The 19,718-nt window shown below is 33.4% G+C and overlaps 2 protein-coding genes across 2 annotated transcripts in view; one reads left to right on the forward strand and one right to left on the reverse strand.

Moving 5' to 3' along the window:
* Nucleotides 1–5,212, forward strand: part of LOC117116536 (muscarinic acetylcholine receptor M2-like) — an 8,076-nt gene extending 2,864 nt beyond the window's left edge. Inside the window, exon 2 of the mRNA XM_033260594.1 lies at nt 3,291–5,212. Coding sequence (XP_033116485.1) covers nt 3,324–4,631 — 1,308 coding nt within the window. The 5' untranslated portion in view covers nt 3,291–3,323 and the 3' untranslated portion in view covers nt 4,632–5,212. The remainder of the gene's footprint in view (nt 1–3,290) is intronic.
* LOC117116535 (C2 domain-containing protein 5-like) overlaps nt 1–19,718 on the reverse strand; it is a gene marked incomplete at its 5' end in the record, with an annotated part of 51,219 nt that overhangs the window by 23,998 nt on the left and 7,503 nt on the right. The window contains 5 exon segments of the mRNA XM_033260593.1: nt 5,879–6,028; nt 7,649–7,763; nt 8,139–8,247; nt 9,375–9,460; nt 10,189–10,331. Of these exon segments, the coding sequence (XP_033116484.1) occupies nt 5,879–6,028; nt 7,649–7,763; nt 8,139–8,247; nt 9,375–9,460; nt 10,189–10,331 (603 nt within the window).

Raw genomic sequence — 19,718 nt, forward strand, 5'->3', positions numbered from 1 at the left:
TTAAAGGTTGGTAGAAATGTATGATTTGGTGACTTATGAGAATGGGTTTCAAAAATTGTGTTTACAATGCTACAAAACAACATAATAATATACTAATAGACATGTTAGTAGTCGATCTTGTTTTATTGTTAACCACATAGGCTTCACAGTATTTAAATATGTCAAAAAGAAAAGTGTTATCCACAATAGCATTCACAGTATTTAAATCTGTTCTAACAAAAAAATATTTAAAACTTTTTAATATTTTCTAAATATTTAAAACTGTTTCAAAAAAGTGGCTAAATAAAGAACATGCCTCACAGAAATTAAATGTTTAAAAAAAATGGTATATGCATATCGTGCTTCTCAGCATTAAAATCTTTAAATAAAATAATGCTTTATCTACAATATGCTTTACATTTTTTAAATAAACGCTTTATTCACAATATGCTTTTCAGTGTCAGTATTTAAATAAATGCTTTATCAACAATATGATTTTTAATATTTAAACTTGTTTAAATACTACGGTATTTAAACCGGTTTCGAAATAATACCTTCATCAGGTAAATGACCTAATGTCAGGTCATTTTGTCATCGGCCGATGTCATCCGATAACGTGCACTTTCTGTTGGTATTTGAGGTCTTTTCCTGGGTTGGTGTAGAAGGTCATCGTAAATATGTGATAGCCTGTAGGCTTCTTATCCTTATTCATGTTGTTACTTTTCCTTTGCAATTCAATTCTAACTCTAAACGAACACATGCAACACCGTCAAGCTCTAAACTGACAATGACCTGGATTGTATGCAACCACCAACAACCTGCAAACAAAAGTACATGTGTAAATTAACATAAGATTAAGCACAATATTTGTTACCAAATTCACACATAAAAGCTGTTTTACTAACATATATATTCAATATAATTATCGATTACTATTATTTTATGAGATATTTTATTAGATGTTGATTTATTAGCAAGATATTTGGATATCAATATACACCTACCTCCAAATATTACGTTAGGCCTAGCCTCAAATAGAAGAGACTAGCAACCTTCAGCCTAATTAATTATCCTTAAATACTCATAAACAGGACACAATCACACTCTAGAAACATCACTAATATGATGACCATAATCAACACTTCTAGCATTAATTAGGCAATATGGACACATAAGTGTTTGAAAATACAGTACTTACCAAATCAATTTCACAGGACACATGTGAAACTGACAAACTAACTATATACATGTGCAACCAATAATCTGCAAATGAAAGTACATGATTGTGTAAATTAACATATAAGATTCAAGTGCAATATTTGTTACCAAATTCACACATAAAAGCTGTTACTAACATATATATTCAATATAATTATCGATTACTATTATTTTATTCGATATTTTATTAGATGTTGATTTATTAGTAAGATATTTGGAGATCAAAATATATAGCTACCTCCTAAGTATAATTATAGAAAAAAATATTTATCGTCACAAAATTACAATATAGCGTCTATGATGAGCCTGTTGCCACATACAGACATCAAAATAATCTGGCAATTTCTAACACTTCTAAGACTTGACATAATAAATGTTTGAAAATGGGATACTTACCGATTCAATTCTAACTCTAAATGAACACATCCGAAACCATCAAGCTCTAAACTGACAATGACATGGATTGAAATCCACGCCGCCGGGACCATGTGGATCTCGAAAAGGGTCTGAAAAGCACTCAAATTTTATCGCGCTTTTGGGCTGAAAACCGGAAACCATCCAACGCTCTCCAGAAAATTCATCTTCAGTACTGGAAATTTTTTTTACTGGTGTACATCGAAATTAGTGTTGCTGCTCGTCTGGTGACTCGCAGCAATAATGATTCTTGCAATACTTTTCAATAATAAATTTAAATTTAACGTAGGAATTTTTTTCAAACCATCTAACCACTAGATGAGACTGTTTATGCAGTTTTCAAAAGCGCGAGCGAAGTCGCATTGTTATAGTGACTTCAATCCCTAACAACGCAAATAACTTCGTTTGCACTTTCTTAAACTGCATAAAAAGTCACATCAAGTAGATAGATGATGGTAATGGCTGTATATTTATTAAGCGCATATTACAATAGTCTCTATGCCCTTGAAATGCAAAGTCTTGGAAGCAGAAAAAAAACAAAACCCAAGAAATATCCTAAGTCTAACAAAAGCAAACAATGATAATAATCATTACTTTAAATTCAAATTTATTATTAAAAAGTTTTGCAAGAATCGTTATTTTTAACAATAATTTAAACAAATGCCAAAAAAAACTTGTCTAAAATGATGCGTCACTTAGGCCTCCCAACACGGCGTTGGTGGCCTCACTAAAACCAGCCAATGAGCAATCCAGCTATTATAGTAGAAATCAGTGTTTTAAATTCTATTTCTTTAAGTGGGTTCAAAATTTACGTCATTAACAAGACTATACAGTAACTAAAATCTTCAAAGATTATAAAATACAATTTTAAAAATTCTCTTACGATATGAAAATAAAGAATATTTTAAATTTCTAATAACCATGATGTGGATGAATTTACCCCTAACAAAGAGGAACCAATCAAAAATATTTTGAAAAATAGCCAGAAAGAATTTGCTTAATTCTGGAACAAGGAAGCCTTTCACAGATCCACCTAAAAAAGGTGGAGGGGTATAGGGAGAATGTGGTACTTCACCTTGGAGGAGAAATTTCTCATTCCGTTTGTTTGAATTTCCACAATTTCCACTTTGTTGTAATACTGAATGCATTATATCTACCTTTATAATATTAATACAGTATTGAAAATTATGATAGTATTTGCAATAATACCAAGTACATCCGATGTGATATTAAGGATTAGTCTTTACTAGATCGAAAGGTTTGTGTTATAATAATTTGGCAAATACTTGTACTTAGAATCTCTATTTGTTAACTAGTAATATTTTTAATACTGTGAGTGTGCAAGAAAGAAAAAAGTACGGATTGAGCACAGTAAACAGCTATATTTATAACCTTTTCAACCTAATGTATCCAACCTCTAGATTTTGAGTTACTGTTTTTATAGTAAAATAAATCAATGTTTTTGAAGAGCACTAATGGTTAAGAGATATGGTTATTTTCATGGCAGCATGCTTGCAGTGAAGTAGACCAACCAAATTGATATGATTTCCATATTTTGGCAGCTGGCACCCTTCCATTTAACCTTCAGGCCCCCTCTCATAAGTTCACCACTGTCAATTTCTAGATATGCCACTGATGAACTACAACACATATAACTGATTAAAACACTTGTTTTATAGACTCAAGCTACAGAAGTGTAAAACGTTGCAGCCATGGAGAATCTAACAAATTTGACTACAGATGAAACAACACATTCTGATGGTAATGGTCAAAGAGCAATCTTCATGATCACATGTAGTGTCTTGTTGGGACTAATCATCTTTATTTCTAACATGCTGACATTATTAGCATTCTGGAAAGAAAAACATCTGCGAACATACACAAATTTCCTGGTGTTAAGCCTCAATGTGGCAGACATATCAACAGGTCTTGTTATTATTGCCGGGATCATTTGCATATCGTCACCAGACCAATCAGCATGCGACAGAATTAACAATCCCATGAAAGACATCCACAACACTCTCCTTCTCACGTCAAACTTCAACATAATCACAATTGCTATTGACAGGTTGTATGCAGTCACTCGTCCGGTAAAATACAGACTGAATAGGTCAACTAAGAGACTATTGATCATGTGCCTGTCCCCTTGGGCAACTGCTACTTTAGTATGGACTTCTCTTCGGTCATCTTTGACCATCTTCCAGGAATCGGATACGTCAAATTTCTACAGCCTTCCTGCATACTATAACCACATATGGTCTGCAACTCTGGTGACTTTCATATATTTCTGGGGCCCCATCACCATTATAACCTTAATATACGGAAAGCTTTTTTGTAAAATTAAAAAACGTAATCAACTCAAAAAGATAATCGTAAAAGGTTCAGCAAATGAGAACAAACGACAGATTACAGTGCACCCTCACATTGACTCTGAAGTTGAAATCTCAAGTAACAGAAATGAGACAAAGATATCAGAAGCAGGCATGAATCTGACAATTGTAATCCCTTCCAAGGATCAAAATGAAACATTGCCTAGCACAACTACTTCACATTCTCAAAGACAAACTGCTACACCAAATGACATCCAAGTTCTTATGGATAAAAGAAGTAACAACAATATTGGGTACCTGGAGGATGCTGAGGTTGATATTCAAACTGCCCATGTGATCTCATCCGGCCAAGTGAACACAGAAAGAAAACAGGATACAATGCGGATCAACAAGGGCCAGACGATAGGAAAAGAAAAATGGCTGAAGGGTAGTAACAAGGCGTATTTGACCCTTTCTCTGATCATTTTGTTTTACATCTTGTCTTGGACTGGCTTTTCTGTATCAGCAGTGGTCTTGGCTTTGATGAAATACCAGCCAACAGTTTATACAAACAGAGAAGCCTTAACCACAGTGTTCAACATTTCTTTCATTTTTAAGTACATGAACAGTGCCATTAACCCCTTAGCTATCATAATAGCGCAGCCTCTAATGAGGATTACTCTTCGCCATATGTTTAAATGTAATACTTAAACAGACCTCACCAATACCATCATCTTCCACACACCATCACCATACTATATTTACTTAAATGCCTGATAAATGTCGGTGATTAAGAATGGAAGATGGCAGTTGTGTCATCAAAACATTTACCATCTCAATGTTTTTGTACATCTGTACTACTAAAATAACGTTTTGTTAATATTTGTTAACAAATATCTCCGAAAATATTTTAAGTACAACTACGATTTTCACACATATAGTAGCTACTCCAACAAGACGAACATCCACTACATTAAGACTTGATTTTGTTATCCTACATGTGTTCTTTTGACAAAATTAACACATTTTCTTGCCGATTACTTTCAAATCTCATAACTGTTGTGACGTCATTGTGCCACGCACCCGCCCACATGCACACATTCATAGACAATACCACAATATCGCATTCAAACAACGAACACATCAGAGTTACCTCGTTATTACATCGAAGATAATTAACTACGATATATTACATACAGGAAAATTTGAGTCTTAGATGGCGGGAAATAGCTTTCCGACTTCTGAGGTGTCTTTTAAGTTCTTCAAAATTCTAGGTTTTTCCATCTTGAAAACGGTGAGGTAAATGTCCTCATTCTTATTACAGGAAATATTCCTATTATGTGTGTATACATATATATAAACAAAATTGAGTAATTGGATATGTATTCTTTTTTCCATGAATCGATAAACCCCAAAGAGAAAAGGGGTTGGGGGTTCTCCCCGGGAAAATTTTGATTCCTAGATGGCGGGAAATGAGCTTTCCTGACTTTTCAAATTGTTAACAACAAATTTCAGCTCACAGGCCCTGAATTTTTTTTTTTTTTGTTATAATTATTTTTTTTGACCACCCCCTCAGATCTGCCAATGCCTCCCATTCAACTATATACATCGCCACCTTTCCCCACTCATTTAACATCGTGCGGAGCACAGGTATAAGCTAGTAAATTACAAATGCACACCTCATAAAAAAATGCTTTTAAATGGTTCACCTGCCCCCAGAGAGCTTATTACAGTTTTCTGTATTCAGAAGTAAATAACTGTTCAATCACTAAATCAACGCAGCCTTTCTGGAGTGTCAATCAAACTTAACAACTGACGAATGAGAACAAGGCCTGAAATACGAGCGTGTCCTGCAAACACACATGTTTACGTACATTTACACTAATGTTTCGTGGAACCTTGGCAAGAATATCCAAGGGACAGGGCTTACTGGAATAGTCCATCAAGCGACAACTTACCCATCGTTCACAGATGTTGCGTCTTGCTGCTCTTTGATAAACTCTGTTCTATCCAACGACACCGTTAAGATACCTGCTGGATTTCTCTGTTGGAGGCTGACATTAACAATGGCTGCTGTTCCACTGGCTGATAACACACATATCTCATCACTAAAAAGAACATTGACATTTTGATTAATTGAATGCAGATTTGTACTTGGATAACAAAAACATTCTTTATGGCATAAAATATAATGAATAAAATTCAGGTGAGCAGCTACTTAATAATTACTGTAGCTATTGTTCAAGATGGTTAAAAAAACAGTAAATTATTATACTGAAGCACTATAATATGAACATTTTAAATTATCTAGACAAAAATCATGTCATTTGTTATTAGGACAAGAAAATGAAATTGTCAGAAGGTCAACATTTAAGCCAGGCTTAGAGAAGGCTTAGGAACTGGTACATACTTATCTTATGTTTTGGATTAGTAAACAAATAATGAATGTTATTAAGTAATTCTTATTGTTGTGATATTTAAAAAATGAAATAGGCAATTATCAAATTATTCACAATTATCATGTAAATACAATGCTTATTCAATGTGTGTATTTAAGAAGTAGGTTGTTCAATCACAAATTAAAAATACAAATGCACATCTAAAAAGCACAAGTCAAAAAGTGTAACAGGATACACTATTTTCATTGGATGAAAATGGAATGAGTGCTTCATTTAACAAGGTTTATATTATAATTTGTTAAAAGATACAACATTCCAGAAACTATTAAAATGTGAACTGAGTTTAAGTACAAATATTATGAATGTCACTACAAAAATTGACAATGCCATCTTATTCAATGTTTCGCTTTTATAAGCATCCTGATGATGCTTACTAATAAAAGCGAAACGTTGAATAAAATGGCCTTGTCAATTTTTGAAGAACATTCCATCTTTAACAGAATAAAAATATTCTATCCCACTGTATAAATGACAAACATATATGTGAGGTCACAAAATGAGTCTTATGGTTAGAAAATCAAATACTGAGTATATTATATTTGGGTAGATCACATTATAAGCTTTAATTTGGTCTTTGAATGGCTTCCCAGGATAATTAGATCCAGAGATGTGAGCATTTAAAGTGTAAGTGTATGAGAACCACCTGTTAAGAAAATCGGCCTTAAAGATATTAAACTAACCTGTACAAATAATAGGACTACAATTACAGAATATGTGCAGAGAACACTGTTTTAGTAAGAAAACTCATTTAAAACGTATAAAATCACAAAAAATAAGTATAAGTTATTAAAAAACATTAAAATCAAAATTTTGTAAAAATTTTGACTTTTGCTTATTTTGGTGAATATCTCAATATGATTTCACCAATGAATCATCTCAATTTCTTGGTGAGACCTCACATATTATCTGTTTTATTAATTGTCATTTTGTGGATTTTGCTATAAGGTCTGCCTGTACTGTTGGAGTAAATTTGACAAAGGTGGTGTACTTTCAATCTTTTTTACTTCTCTCACGGTTGCGCAGTTCATTGACTGAAACCATAACCCAATGTAGCTAGCAAAATTGGTGAATGGACACAAGCAGTACTGTGACATGTGTTTCGTGTTGAACTCACAACTTTTTTTACTGATGGTGGTGGGTTCGTAAAATAAAAGTAGAAAAAAACTCTGCCCAACCATAAGTATGTACAGTAATATTAGGGCTAATACACTGGCTCAAAAATAGGTGCAAATTCCGCAAATCATTTTAAAGAAAACAAATGTCCCTAACCATATTGTCGTCGTTTCCCTGTAACCAACCACAGCATGGCATCCCATTGCATTTGCATGTGACCTGATCTCTGTACGGATTTCCCTCCACCATGCATCCCGTGTTTCTGGTTCATCTAAAATAAGAGAACATGTAAAAACCCTTGGGAGTAGGCTGGTGGGGAATTAGTTCTACTGAGTGGGTTAAAATATAAAAAATGACCATTTAGTTTTCATTGGTTAAAATATTAAAAATTATCATTTATTTTTCATTGAAATAGGGATTTAACAGCTGCATTCTAAATTTTTGCACAAACTCCCCCCCTCCCCAGGCTTAAACCAGCTTACATCCATGCTAACTTTTAACATAGAACCAACAACCTTTTATGACTGAGAGTTCTACAAGCGACTACAAGGATAATCAGGAATAAATTGTAACAAATAATTTGAAATATTGTCAATTTTACTGAAATCAAATCAGCACATTAAATCAAATCAAATCAGCACATTACCTGGATTATGAATCCTGTCAAGAAGTTTAACAGAACGTGCTGTTACCATTCCCGCAAGATGGACAACGAAATCCGTTGGAAATGACGTCATTGTAAAAAATGGATATTCCTGCACACAAAAAAAAATTAACCATACAACTTTTATTACTTTTTCTGAGATATTTCTTTGGAAATATTGATTACCAATTCACAAAAACAAAAACAAAAAAAATAAATGTTTGCTTCTTTAAATAAAAAAAAATTTTTTATTAAATTTTTTAAAAATTCTAAATTCCCCTGCGGGCATTCCTCCAATGATTCTGATCTGAAACGATTTCAATCCATGTTGTTGTTGTTGTTGTTTTTGTTTTAGCCTTTCACTAGCAGTCTTCTCATTGGTCAGTTTATCCATCCAATCACCATCCAGCTTGTGTTTTAGCCTTTTACCCACTGGTTAGTTTATCACCATCCAGCCTCTCTACCCAAACATATAAGTATTTCTCTGTTTGGAGTGTCTGCAGATATTATTCTCCTGAAGACGATTGAAGCATCTCAATCGAACTGTCGAGACTTTCTCAACTACAACAGTTCTTTTCAGAACTACTTACGTGGTGTACCGCAAGTTTCAACATATATAAAATGAGAGTTGTCGAGAAGTGAACCAGATATAAATGGGGCCACCTTTGAGGATAACTCCAAGAGATATTGATGGATTGTTTCCAATTGAACATTGATAATGGGTTTTGAATTTCAATATATGGGTTGAAGGGTGAAAGCAGGGAGGTTTAACACATATGTATGTTTTTTTGTTTACTCTGTTAATTTTTTTTATTAGCTTTGATTTACTTGATTTTGTTTCTCTTTGGACACACTGTTACGTACGAGTGTCACTTTTGTAAAAGTGTCATTTCCAAATAAAGAATAAGAATAACTAATAAGATGCTTTTGAAAAAGCAAATAAAGCCAATGCAACCATGGTGTATGATTTTATATTATATATATATAATTATTATTATCATTATTATTATTATTATTATTATTATTATTTATATTTCATTACATCATTATTATTATTATACATTATTTTATAGTATATATAATTCATTTGTTCTATATACTGAGTGCCCTTTCAGTTTAAAAAAAATTACAGGTATTAAAGAGAGGCTCAGTATGAATATAACACAAAAAACACAAAAAAAAAGATGAAGCCAAAATGAGATGAGTAGTAGGCTAATGTATTTCCAAACATTAACTTACTAGTAAGTCAATATTCATTAACGGGGGTGCACTTCTTGACATTCGGTGACCTCCACTGCCGCTACTACCGCCACCTATACTGCCAGCTTTGAATCAAAAGACATACAGTACCATCTGTCAGTATTGATACAATGAATCATAGGCAAGTTATATGATATTCTGTAGTTATTTCATGTCTATGCCAGTGTTAAATATATATAGAACTGATGCTGGTTCTGTTATTAAATGCATTGGTAATATAATTGCCATTATTCTACATTCCATTAATGGAGTGATTGTTATTAACCATAATTTTGTTATGTTTAGTAGTTAATATGCCATTAGCTTGGCATCCAGTAATAGTCTCTAGTTGCAGAGGTTCTGTTGGAGCATTAAGCTGATTCTAACTTGAGTTAAATAGTTATTACATCTTGATATTTAGGCTAGATGCAATTTAATTATCAAATTATTTGTTTCTGATGTGGGTGTGTTGCCAGATTATATAAGAGTTGTTGTTGAATTGTAAACTAGGCCTAATATGCTTGTGCATTTGATCAATTACATTTAATATAGAAATTCTGAGATATACATGTTATAACGCACTATATAATTAACGTTTTGAATATATATTTTAGTGTTTTCGTTTGTCTTATTATGAGTGAATAAAACATACTTACCTATACAGTGATACTGTGTCCTGTGATTACTATCTGTGTTGAGTATATCACTCTAAGGAAGATTGTACCTCCCTTTTTAATATATTTTATATTATCGAACCATGACATTAATGAAATATTTTCTTCAGGATAATTTTTTTTTATAAATATGAACGTACCTAAGTCAGTCTCTGAACCATGGTGTTTGATAGGAACACCTTTTGTCGGCGAAGGAGGGGCACCTTGCCACGTCTTTACCGATCCACCAGTAGACTCATACGATCCAGATTCACTTTGATTATCATGAGAAGTTGAAGGCAACCTGTGACAAGGTAGTATAAATAATAATGTCAAAGGACATAGACATATAACAATATTTAGAATTTAATTTTATTCCATTTCATGGCTAGATCTCAGTTGCGACATGAAATTAAGAAAACGCTAAAAGATGAAAAGCCGGAAAGAAGACAGAGCTATACAATCCTTTGTCAGTGAGTGAGATAGTGAATGTAGTAGGAATTGGATATAGGGAGAAGCCAACACCAACAATGTAAACAATGGGCAAAATGAAGCTACAGATATTGTTGTTTATATTATATAAATTTTGAATCTTAAAGAGGATTTGAACCCAGGATGTTTGCTGTCTATGCAGACTCCTTAACCAACTGATCCACTGAGGCTTTGTTGGGGATTCAAATCTAACTAATTCTTCACACTCTTGCACATGTATAGATGGACAGCACTAGTCCTTGATACAGGGAAAATAACAGAGACCCCTGCTTCCTAATTAATTTAGTTAAAGGGCCAAATTATTTTTAGAGTTGATCTCACAGGCCAAAGATAATCTCTGACATGTTGAAAGCAATCGTTATACATCTAGGTCAAACTCTTCCTGCTAAAATAAGTCTATTAAAAATAAGTTTTTTTGGCAATTTCAAATTGTATTTTAAATTCTACTACACCAGCGGTCGGGTTGGGTCAGGACCCAAAATTGGGTTGCAGGAAATATCTGTGGGAACATATCATCAATGTAACAGTCATTGATCACAATACAAAAGCCTACGCTTTCAGTCTAGACATTTAAATCTAACTACATTAAAGTAAAGAACTACGGAACCTGGCGGCACAAAAGTTGGTGTAATGCCAATACTGTATGACTTGAAAAGAAGGCTAAATTGACAAAACACAGTGAACAACAAAACTAAACATAGAAATAGAATTTGGCAGCAGAGAGTCCTGTATGACTTGAATCATTAATTGTAGCACAATCGAAATGTATTTTTATGAGCACTGATCCTTGGTTCACTTAATACTTTTTATTACCATGTAAAATTAAGTATGAATGTTATTGACAATAAAACCTATGTATTGCAAGATAACTTAAATTTAGTTTAACAATGGGCTTCTTCCACCATGGGTCTCAAATCATGCATCAGGACTCTGCGATCATTACATTTTAACATGTATATGATAAAGTTTTTACTTTCCCTGAGCTGAGCTGCTATGTCAAATTTAGCTGAGCTAATAAGTATACCAGTGTTTTTTGATAGTTCAATTTACAGGGTTTAATTTTATATCTGAGTGGAACCTCTACATCATAACACAATATTTACTTGTTTGAAGCACATGGTGCAGAATAGGACCACGGAAAGCATCCAGTGATCAATTTTTGGCACAATTTTTTCTATTTATGGCCTATATCATCTTGCTTATCCCTGTGTACATTACACAAGGCTTGCATTTGTGTCTTTAATTTATTGAAATAGTATTAACCGAGCTTTTAAAATGTTTTAAATATTTAAAAAAAAAATTTTTTTCCCCTCAGGGGCCATATTAAATTGATTGCACGACAAATTTGGCCAAAAATACAAGAACCAGACAAAATTAAGAACCAGGGCGATACACCCTCTTCTTATAAGCATTTGACGACAAGACAGGTTAATGGTTAATGGCTAATGGTTATTAATTTATAGAGCGCAAAATACAAAAAGTCTCTAAGCGCTATCAGGCAAGTGTAAAGATGGAACGGAAACCAAAACCACAAAATAAAAAGAAGTGAAATTTGAATACCATGCCAGCACCCAAACCGAAGTATGGGGATACGCCCTCATCGCTGGCTAGGGTTCAATCTAATTGAACTACAGTCAGCACCTGTTGAGTCTCGGCCATCTCGGATTCGGGCACCTCCTATCCTAGTTAAGGCTATAAAAACTAGCTGGCATGGAAATAGGAAAAAAAAATAAATTAAAGGGATGAGAATAAGTGGGTCTTAAGTCGTTCTTTGAAAATGGTGACAGAAGGTGACTCACGAATAAATAAAGGTAACAAGTTCCACAACTTGGGCCCAGCAACCATAAACAATCGCTCCCCACAAGACTTTAACCGAAAGGATGGACAATAAAGAAAGATTGGTTGAGTCAGTTGTTGACCGGAGGGAACGAGTGCAAGTTGTTTTGGGCGCAAGGCAATTAGATGTGTATAAGAGACAGCAATATATTATAGCACTGTTTTTATTATATATTTATCAATTTATGTTTTTTGTATACTTCAAAATGCAAGCCAAGTATCAATGCATAGCGAAAGATACAAATGTACTCTGACAAACATTAAAGGCCCATACCAAAGAGGTTTGTAACCTGGGGAGGGGGGTGGCGGAAGAATGAACTCTTCTTTTTTAGCAAACCACTTGTGATAAACTAAACCACGCCACCCTTGCATAAAATAATATCAAACTAATAATTAAATTTGCCACCTAAACGCCAGAATGTTTCATCTCCAAGACACTTTTACCAGTCCCCAAAGGAACCATTCCACTGGACATCACCATATGTGGCAAAGACAAGCTAAACCAGTCACTTGTCGCAAATTGTGTTTCAAAGAAAATAGCAAAAACATGCTAGAATGTAAAATTTTTAAAAATCTATTTTATTTCACTAAACTAAGGTTTAAGTATCTATACATCATGCTGTGCTGTTATTTTTCCCAATTACAATGTTAAAACAACACTTTTTAATGATTTTGTAATACTGTAGTTTCTGCATGAGAAATGCCTGAAATCATAAACTTTGAAGGCTGATTTCTCATACAGTATATTGTTCTTTAAATAGCTGTATGCTTAAATGCTTGTAACTTCATAAGGAAATGTCAGATTTGAATATTTTTACCCTTTTATAGCTCCTATTTTACACTTTAACCCTGTATTAATAACTCAAAATCGATTTTTGCGATGAGTGACTGGTTTGGCTTGTCTTTGCCACATATGGTTTAGACACTTTCAAACACCTGGCTCTCGTGGGTAACCTCCCTTGAGGAATCCTGAGATATAAACTGTCTGTAAATTGTTTCGGTCTGTGTATCACTGAAAGTTAATAAATTATTAACTTTTAAAAGAGTGATTTAACGTTTTAATTAAATTGTTGCAGTGCTTTTCTTAAATTTACAAACAGTATCTGTTATTAAAAAAAAAAAGCCTATTATATAGTGTTAATTCCAGTTAAACTGCTTTCAGATTTTGTTTGACAAATGTGACATGCCTAAATATGGTCATGATGACATCACATCATGACCATATATAGGCACATGATGACCACAAATGGGCATACACCAGTTTTTTATCAAAGAAAATTTAATAATCCCTAGCACACACTGCAGTTGACTGAAGGCATGGCTGTATGGCGACCACATCACATCATGAACATATATAGGCACATGATGACCACAAATGGGCATACACCAGTTTTTTATCAAAGAAAATTTAATAATCCCTAGCACACACTGCAGTTGACTGACGGCATGGCTGTATGGAGACCACAACGGAGGGGCTGTGATAGGGGAATACAGTATTCACTTCCCCAAGCTCTATATGTGGCAAAGACAAGCCAAACCAGTCACTTGTCGCAAAAATTGATTTTTAGTTATTAATACAGAGTTTAACAGTAAAATGAGAGCTATAAAATGGTAAAAGAATCATTTAAATCTGACATTTCTTTATGAAATTACAGGAATTTAAACATACGGAGCTTAAAGCACAATGTTTGAGAAATCAGCCTTCAAAGTTTACGATTTCAGGCATTTCTTAGGTAGAAACCATCACCAAATCGTTAAAAAATTGTTGTTTTAACATTGAAAATGAGGAAAATAACAGCATAGCATGATGTATAGATATAAAGGTTAGTTTAGTGCAATAAAATAGATTTCTGAAATTTTGACATTCCAGCATGTTTTGGCCATTATTTCCAAAACATGATTTGCAACGAGTGACTGGTTTGGCTTGTCTTTGTCACATATATTCCGCACCGTAAACAAGGGGTTTGTAACCAGGGTGGAAGTTATAAACCCTATTTTTTGAGCGAACCCCTTGTGATAAGCAAACCACCTCACCTTGCTTTTTATAATAAACTGATAATGAAATTTGCCATTTATATGCCAGAATACTCCAACAAAAACTTGTAGTCCCCCCACAGGAAACATTCCATATGGCTCCCTTGGGGAATCCTCATATATATACTGTCTGTGAATTGTTTCGGTCTGTGTATCATTCAAAGTTAATAAATTATTAACCTTTTAAAAGAGCAATTCAATGTTTTAATTGAATTGTTGGTGTTTCTCTAAAATTTATACAGACTGAGACAGTATCTTTTATTTAAAAAAAAAAAACCTATTATACAGTGTTAATTCCAGTTTAATTCAACCTCTATCAAATTTTGTTTGAACAACTGTGATATGCCTAAATATATAGGCACAAGATGACCATAAATGGGCATACACCAGTTTTTTTATCAAAGAAAATGTGATAATCTGGACAAATCTTAAAACCTAACAAGCTGACGGCATGGCTGTATGGAGCCAACAACAAAGGAGGGGCTGTGATAAGGAATACAGTATGCACTTCCACAAGCTCAACTCCAGGGTGGGAGTTACAAACCCTACTTTTTAGCAAACCCCTTGTGACAAGCAAACCATCCCACAATAAACTCAAAATGAAATTTGCCATTTATATGCAAGAATACTTCAGGCTCCAAGAAACTGTTTCTAGTTCCCCTCCACAGGAACCATTCCACTAGACATCACCATATGGTCTAGACACCTTCAAACACCTGGCTATCGTAGATGAGGTCCATTGGGAAATTTATAGTCTGTGAATTGTTTCAGTCTCTGTGTATCATGGATGTTAACAAATTATTAACCTTTTAAATTTCCAATTCAACATTTAAACTGAATTTTTGGTGTTTTCTAAAATTTATGAAGATAACATATTTTTTTTAAAAACAGACACCAAGTCCAGTTTAATTCAACTTCTAAAGCCACATTCCAACTATCCAATTTTGTTTGCCAAATTATGGTCATGATGACATCACATCATGACTATATATGGGCCTACACAATTTTTTTTGTAAAAGTGCTTAAAGCCGAATACATTGCTTTTGTCGATGACATGACTCTATGGAGACCACAATGGAGGAAAATCTGTGATAGGGGAAGGCATATTATTCACTTCCCCAGGCTCTATATATTCTGCACCATGGTATCAAGACAATTTGTATAATGTTAGTATGTACTGTGTTAGAATAGATATGCAAGCATATGAATTTATCATACAAAATGCTAGACATATTATGGACATACAAATTGCAAGCACGTTCCAGCAAGCAGCAATCGCAGAGTGTGGTACTTAAATCTATGTTTGGTTTCAAGTTAAAAGTAATGTAATTCTTTGATTGGCTTTTCCACACCCAGTGGAAAAGCCATTGTTTTTGTCCTAATTTTTTCTTCTTCTATCTTCCTATGTTTTTGCACAGGGTTTTTCTGTCCAACTTTGTCCAAGGAAAGACCATATATCAAAGATGTGCACATTAAAATATTATGTCATTCTACATATATTCAATATTAACAAACAGGTAATTAAACTTTTAATTATAAGGTTAATTCGGATTTATATCCATCAAGGGTCTTGACGGTACCCTTGAACCAGGGCCCATCAGAACCTAATGACACCACCGACGTTGAGATAACACACCACTAAAAAGCATGGTAGTCACTCGATTATTTTTTAGTATTGGATTTTAATATACGGGGAAATGGACATTGGAAATTCAATAATTCAATGTCAATGATCAAATTTTTTGGAATACTTTTGATGGAAATTAGAGCTGCTTTGATACGTTTTGAATAAAAAAAAAAACATGAATGAAGAGGAAGTGATAGGGATATTAACAGAAAAAGAAATTAACAGAAATTAGACTAGAACAATATCCGTTATTTGATGGGGAAATTTCTTTTCAAAATTGGAAGCTTTAATTGTAAGATAATGACTTACTTAGATATACAAATTAGACAACAGAGAGTGGACCTATAATACGTATACTGGGCAGTTCATTGTTTTCAAAATATACAGAAGTTAACAAGTAACTACCATATTTATTCAAATAAACATCTCACTTTGAATATACCTCCCCCCCCCCCACCACTTTAATGTCCTCTTGCAGCTTATTTGGAATAAATGCCTCCGTGAATATACGCCCCGAGGCATTTATTTTCCCTCGAATAAATGCCCCCCTTAATGCCTGTAAACAAAACTAATAGAAGCAACATTATTCTCAACACATTCTATTAATGTTCTACTTCAAAGAATTACATTTTTTCTAACCTGGTTTAGATCAATAATTCTTTATGTTTATGCAATAACACATTTTGACATTTACAGTGAAATTAAAGGTGTTTATTTGAGTGTATACGATATCCATTGTACACCAAATAAATAAATGCCTCCCTCGACTAAATGCCTCCCTAGAATATACTCTCCCTCAAAAACCCTTCTCAAAAATATTTAAATGCCCCGGGAATTCATTCCAATAAATACGGTAATTAAATTTTGTTCTGAATTACCAACCAATCGGTGTGTGAATTACTTGATATCCTGGCCAAGTTTTTTTGTGTTCCTTATTATCGAAAAGTGAGAAAATATTTTTATAGAATAGAATTGCATAAATTTAAAAAATATATAAAAAAAAAATATGAATGCCAATATTTCACGAATAAATCAAATATTATATCTTGGATGAAAAATCTAAAATCATATTATAAAATAGAAAAATATATTGTTAAATTTAAGTTTAAATACATGGGAAAGAAAATGAAAAGATTTACTTCTTTTTTTTATTTAAGTATGTTTATGTTGTACTAAACTTTTTACTTTAATTACCATGTTCTTTGTTTTGGGCGCAAGGCAATTTGGTTGTTTGATTTAAATGCAACTACATTTTTTTCAAAATAAAAATACAAAAAGTGAAAAAAAAAAAAATACAACAGTACTCCCAAGCCTATTACCATTAATACTACAGTAGCTTTTTAAATTTACATAGCATTTGCTTGATGAGGGCCAGAGATTGACCCAATTTAAGTACGTACTAACTGGCATTTTGAAAATTGTTTTAAGATTTAATAGTAGAACAGTAGGGTCACACTTCTAATACCATTACGATGCATTCAATAATCAGACAGCCTCCATCAATGTCAATACATGTTGAACACACACACTATGAAATGTATTAATTAATTAGTTTAGTTTTCTAATGCACACATATTCATATTTCAGAAAGAATTGCTTATTATACCAGAGAAGAGGTGGAGTTTCAATCCTTCCCTGTGCATTTCACTTGTGTCCTTGAGCAAGGCACTTTACATTATTTCAGTCTACTCAGCTGTATTAATTAGTACCAGTAAATTGCTGGGAGTAACCTGCGGTGGACTAGCATCCCACCCAGGATCATCCGCTTCATGCTACTTGAAACTGGGGATAGGCTAAGGCCCCTATGGGCCCTAGTGGCTCAGAAAAATTCACTTTACTTTACTAATTTTTCCCACATTATCATAACACAATGTGCAACCTTTTTAAGTGTTCCCAATCATGCAGTTAATTAAGTAACAACCATTCCAATATCAATTCTCCCATATGTGAGCTAATTTTTGTAAGACTACTGTGAGTTCAGGCTTTATTTTTTATGACTGCCATGTTGCCAAAACCAGACTTCAGGCAGTAAGTCAATTAATAATTATAATTGTGGCATATATTCCTGGATACATTAAGGTTGAAACGTTGAATCATAGCATAGTCCCAAATTACAGAAGCTCTGCAGAGCTGGATCCAAAAAATTGAAATAGATGGGTTTTAAGGGAGGGAATTTCAGAGATGGAGGATCTAGACCGCCTCAGTCCCACCATGTTGGGGCTGAGGGAAGAATTAGAGTTATGGCAGCCAGTAAATAGCTGGAAATGGCACTCTCAGACTTAAATTTGAATATAATTTTTATTCATCAGATTTGTCAGTATTGTCAGGGATCAGTAAATATTTTTCAAAATACATCAAGGATGAATTTTAGATTTGCTTCACTGCAGTCAATAGGTCACTGTAATAATTATAGGTTTCTCCACAACAAGCCACATGAACAGCATTTGGAATCAATCCAATACTGTATATTTCCAAAGGAACTACTAACCTGATCTTTTGAAAATATATTTCTAAAGCAATGTATATTGACAAGCACATTTTTGTTATGTATTTTAAAGTTTGTTCAACTATACTGCTCAGGGGATTGTTTTGTATTGTCAGGTGATTACACTCTATGAACACATTTTAGACTTGCTTCCTCCAAGCAAGAAGTATTGTTCTATTGTTGTCACTAATGTGTTTACCTTTCAATAAGCATGGCTTGTACAGACCACAAAACGCATGACTTACTTATACAGTAGATTATATAATTTCAATAATGCAAGTCAAAAACAACACCAAACCCAATGCACAGCAAGATTTGGGTAAAAAATATACAAAAAATATCAAAAAAAGGAGGGTTGCATATGTTAAATTGATGTTGACGCACTATTTCTGACAGTAGGTTATGTATATTGCATATATTATACATGTGGAAAGCTTTGTCCCAATTATCAAATTTTATTTATCAAATTTAATTTACAGTAGCACAACTTCTCGTACACCCTGTACTACAGGTTTACTCTTTGTAAACTAGACAGTCAACACCAAGTCACTACTACTCCAGTCCATGTTATTACATACAGTTAATTAGAGGATATAAACAATAGCATATTCTGGGTTATATTTATCAAGCATAATTTAAAGTTCAGTTTAATTATGAAAATAGAGGCCTAAAGAGATTAAGCTAGTGTTAATAAGAATTTATTAATAGACTGGTATAGCTGAAACATGTAAACAACTATTATTTTATTAAACAAATGACTACTAGAAACAAAAGGTTCTGTAAACACTGTACATGAGAATTTATGTTACATTTACAGCACAAAAAAAAAAGCTTTAACCAAAACCCGAAAAATAGCAACTGGTATAATGCAGTAATAGTTCAAAAAGAAGCACACCACGATAAGGAGATGTATGAAAAAGCTACAAGAACCTTAATTCTGCTGAATTCATTTTCAGATAAGAAAAACAAACTGAACAGCCTGGTTCACATCAAACTTTTATCTAGATATACATCCACTTAACTAGTTAAAAGTTCGACGTGAACCACTCAATTATAGCTAGATAAAGGCTTTTAGTCACTTAAGCCTGATTCACGTCGAACTTTTATCTAGATATAGATCCACTTAACTAGTTAAAAGTTCGACCTGAACCACTCAATTATAGCTAGATAAAGGAATTAAGTCACTTAAGTTAAGTGACTTAACTTTACTAGAATAA

This window comes from Anneissia japonica, unplaced genomic scaffold, assembly GCF_011630105.1.
Source record: "Anneissia japonica isolate Jap-2015-1 unplaced genomic scaffold, ASM1163010v1 scaffold4058_len632159_cov189, whole genome shotgun sequence".
NCBI lineage: Eukaryota > Metazoa > Echinodermata > Crinoidea > Comatulida > Comatulidae > Anneissia > Anneissia japonica.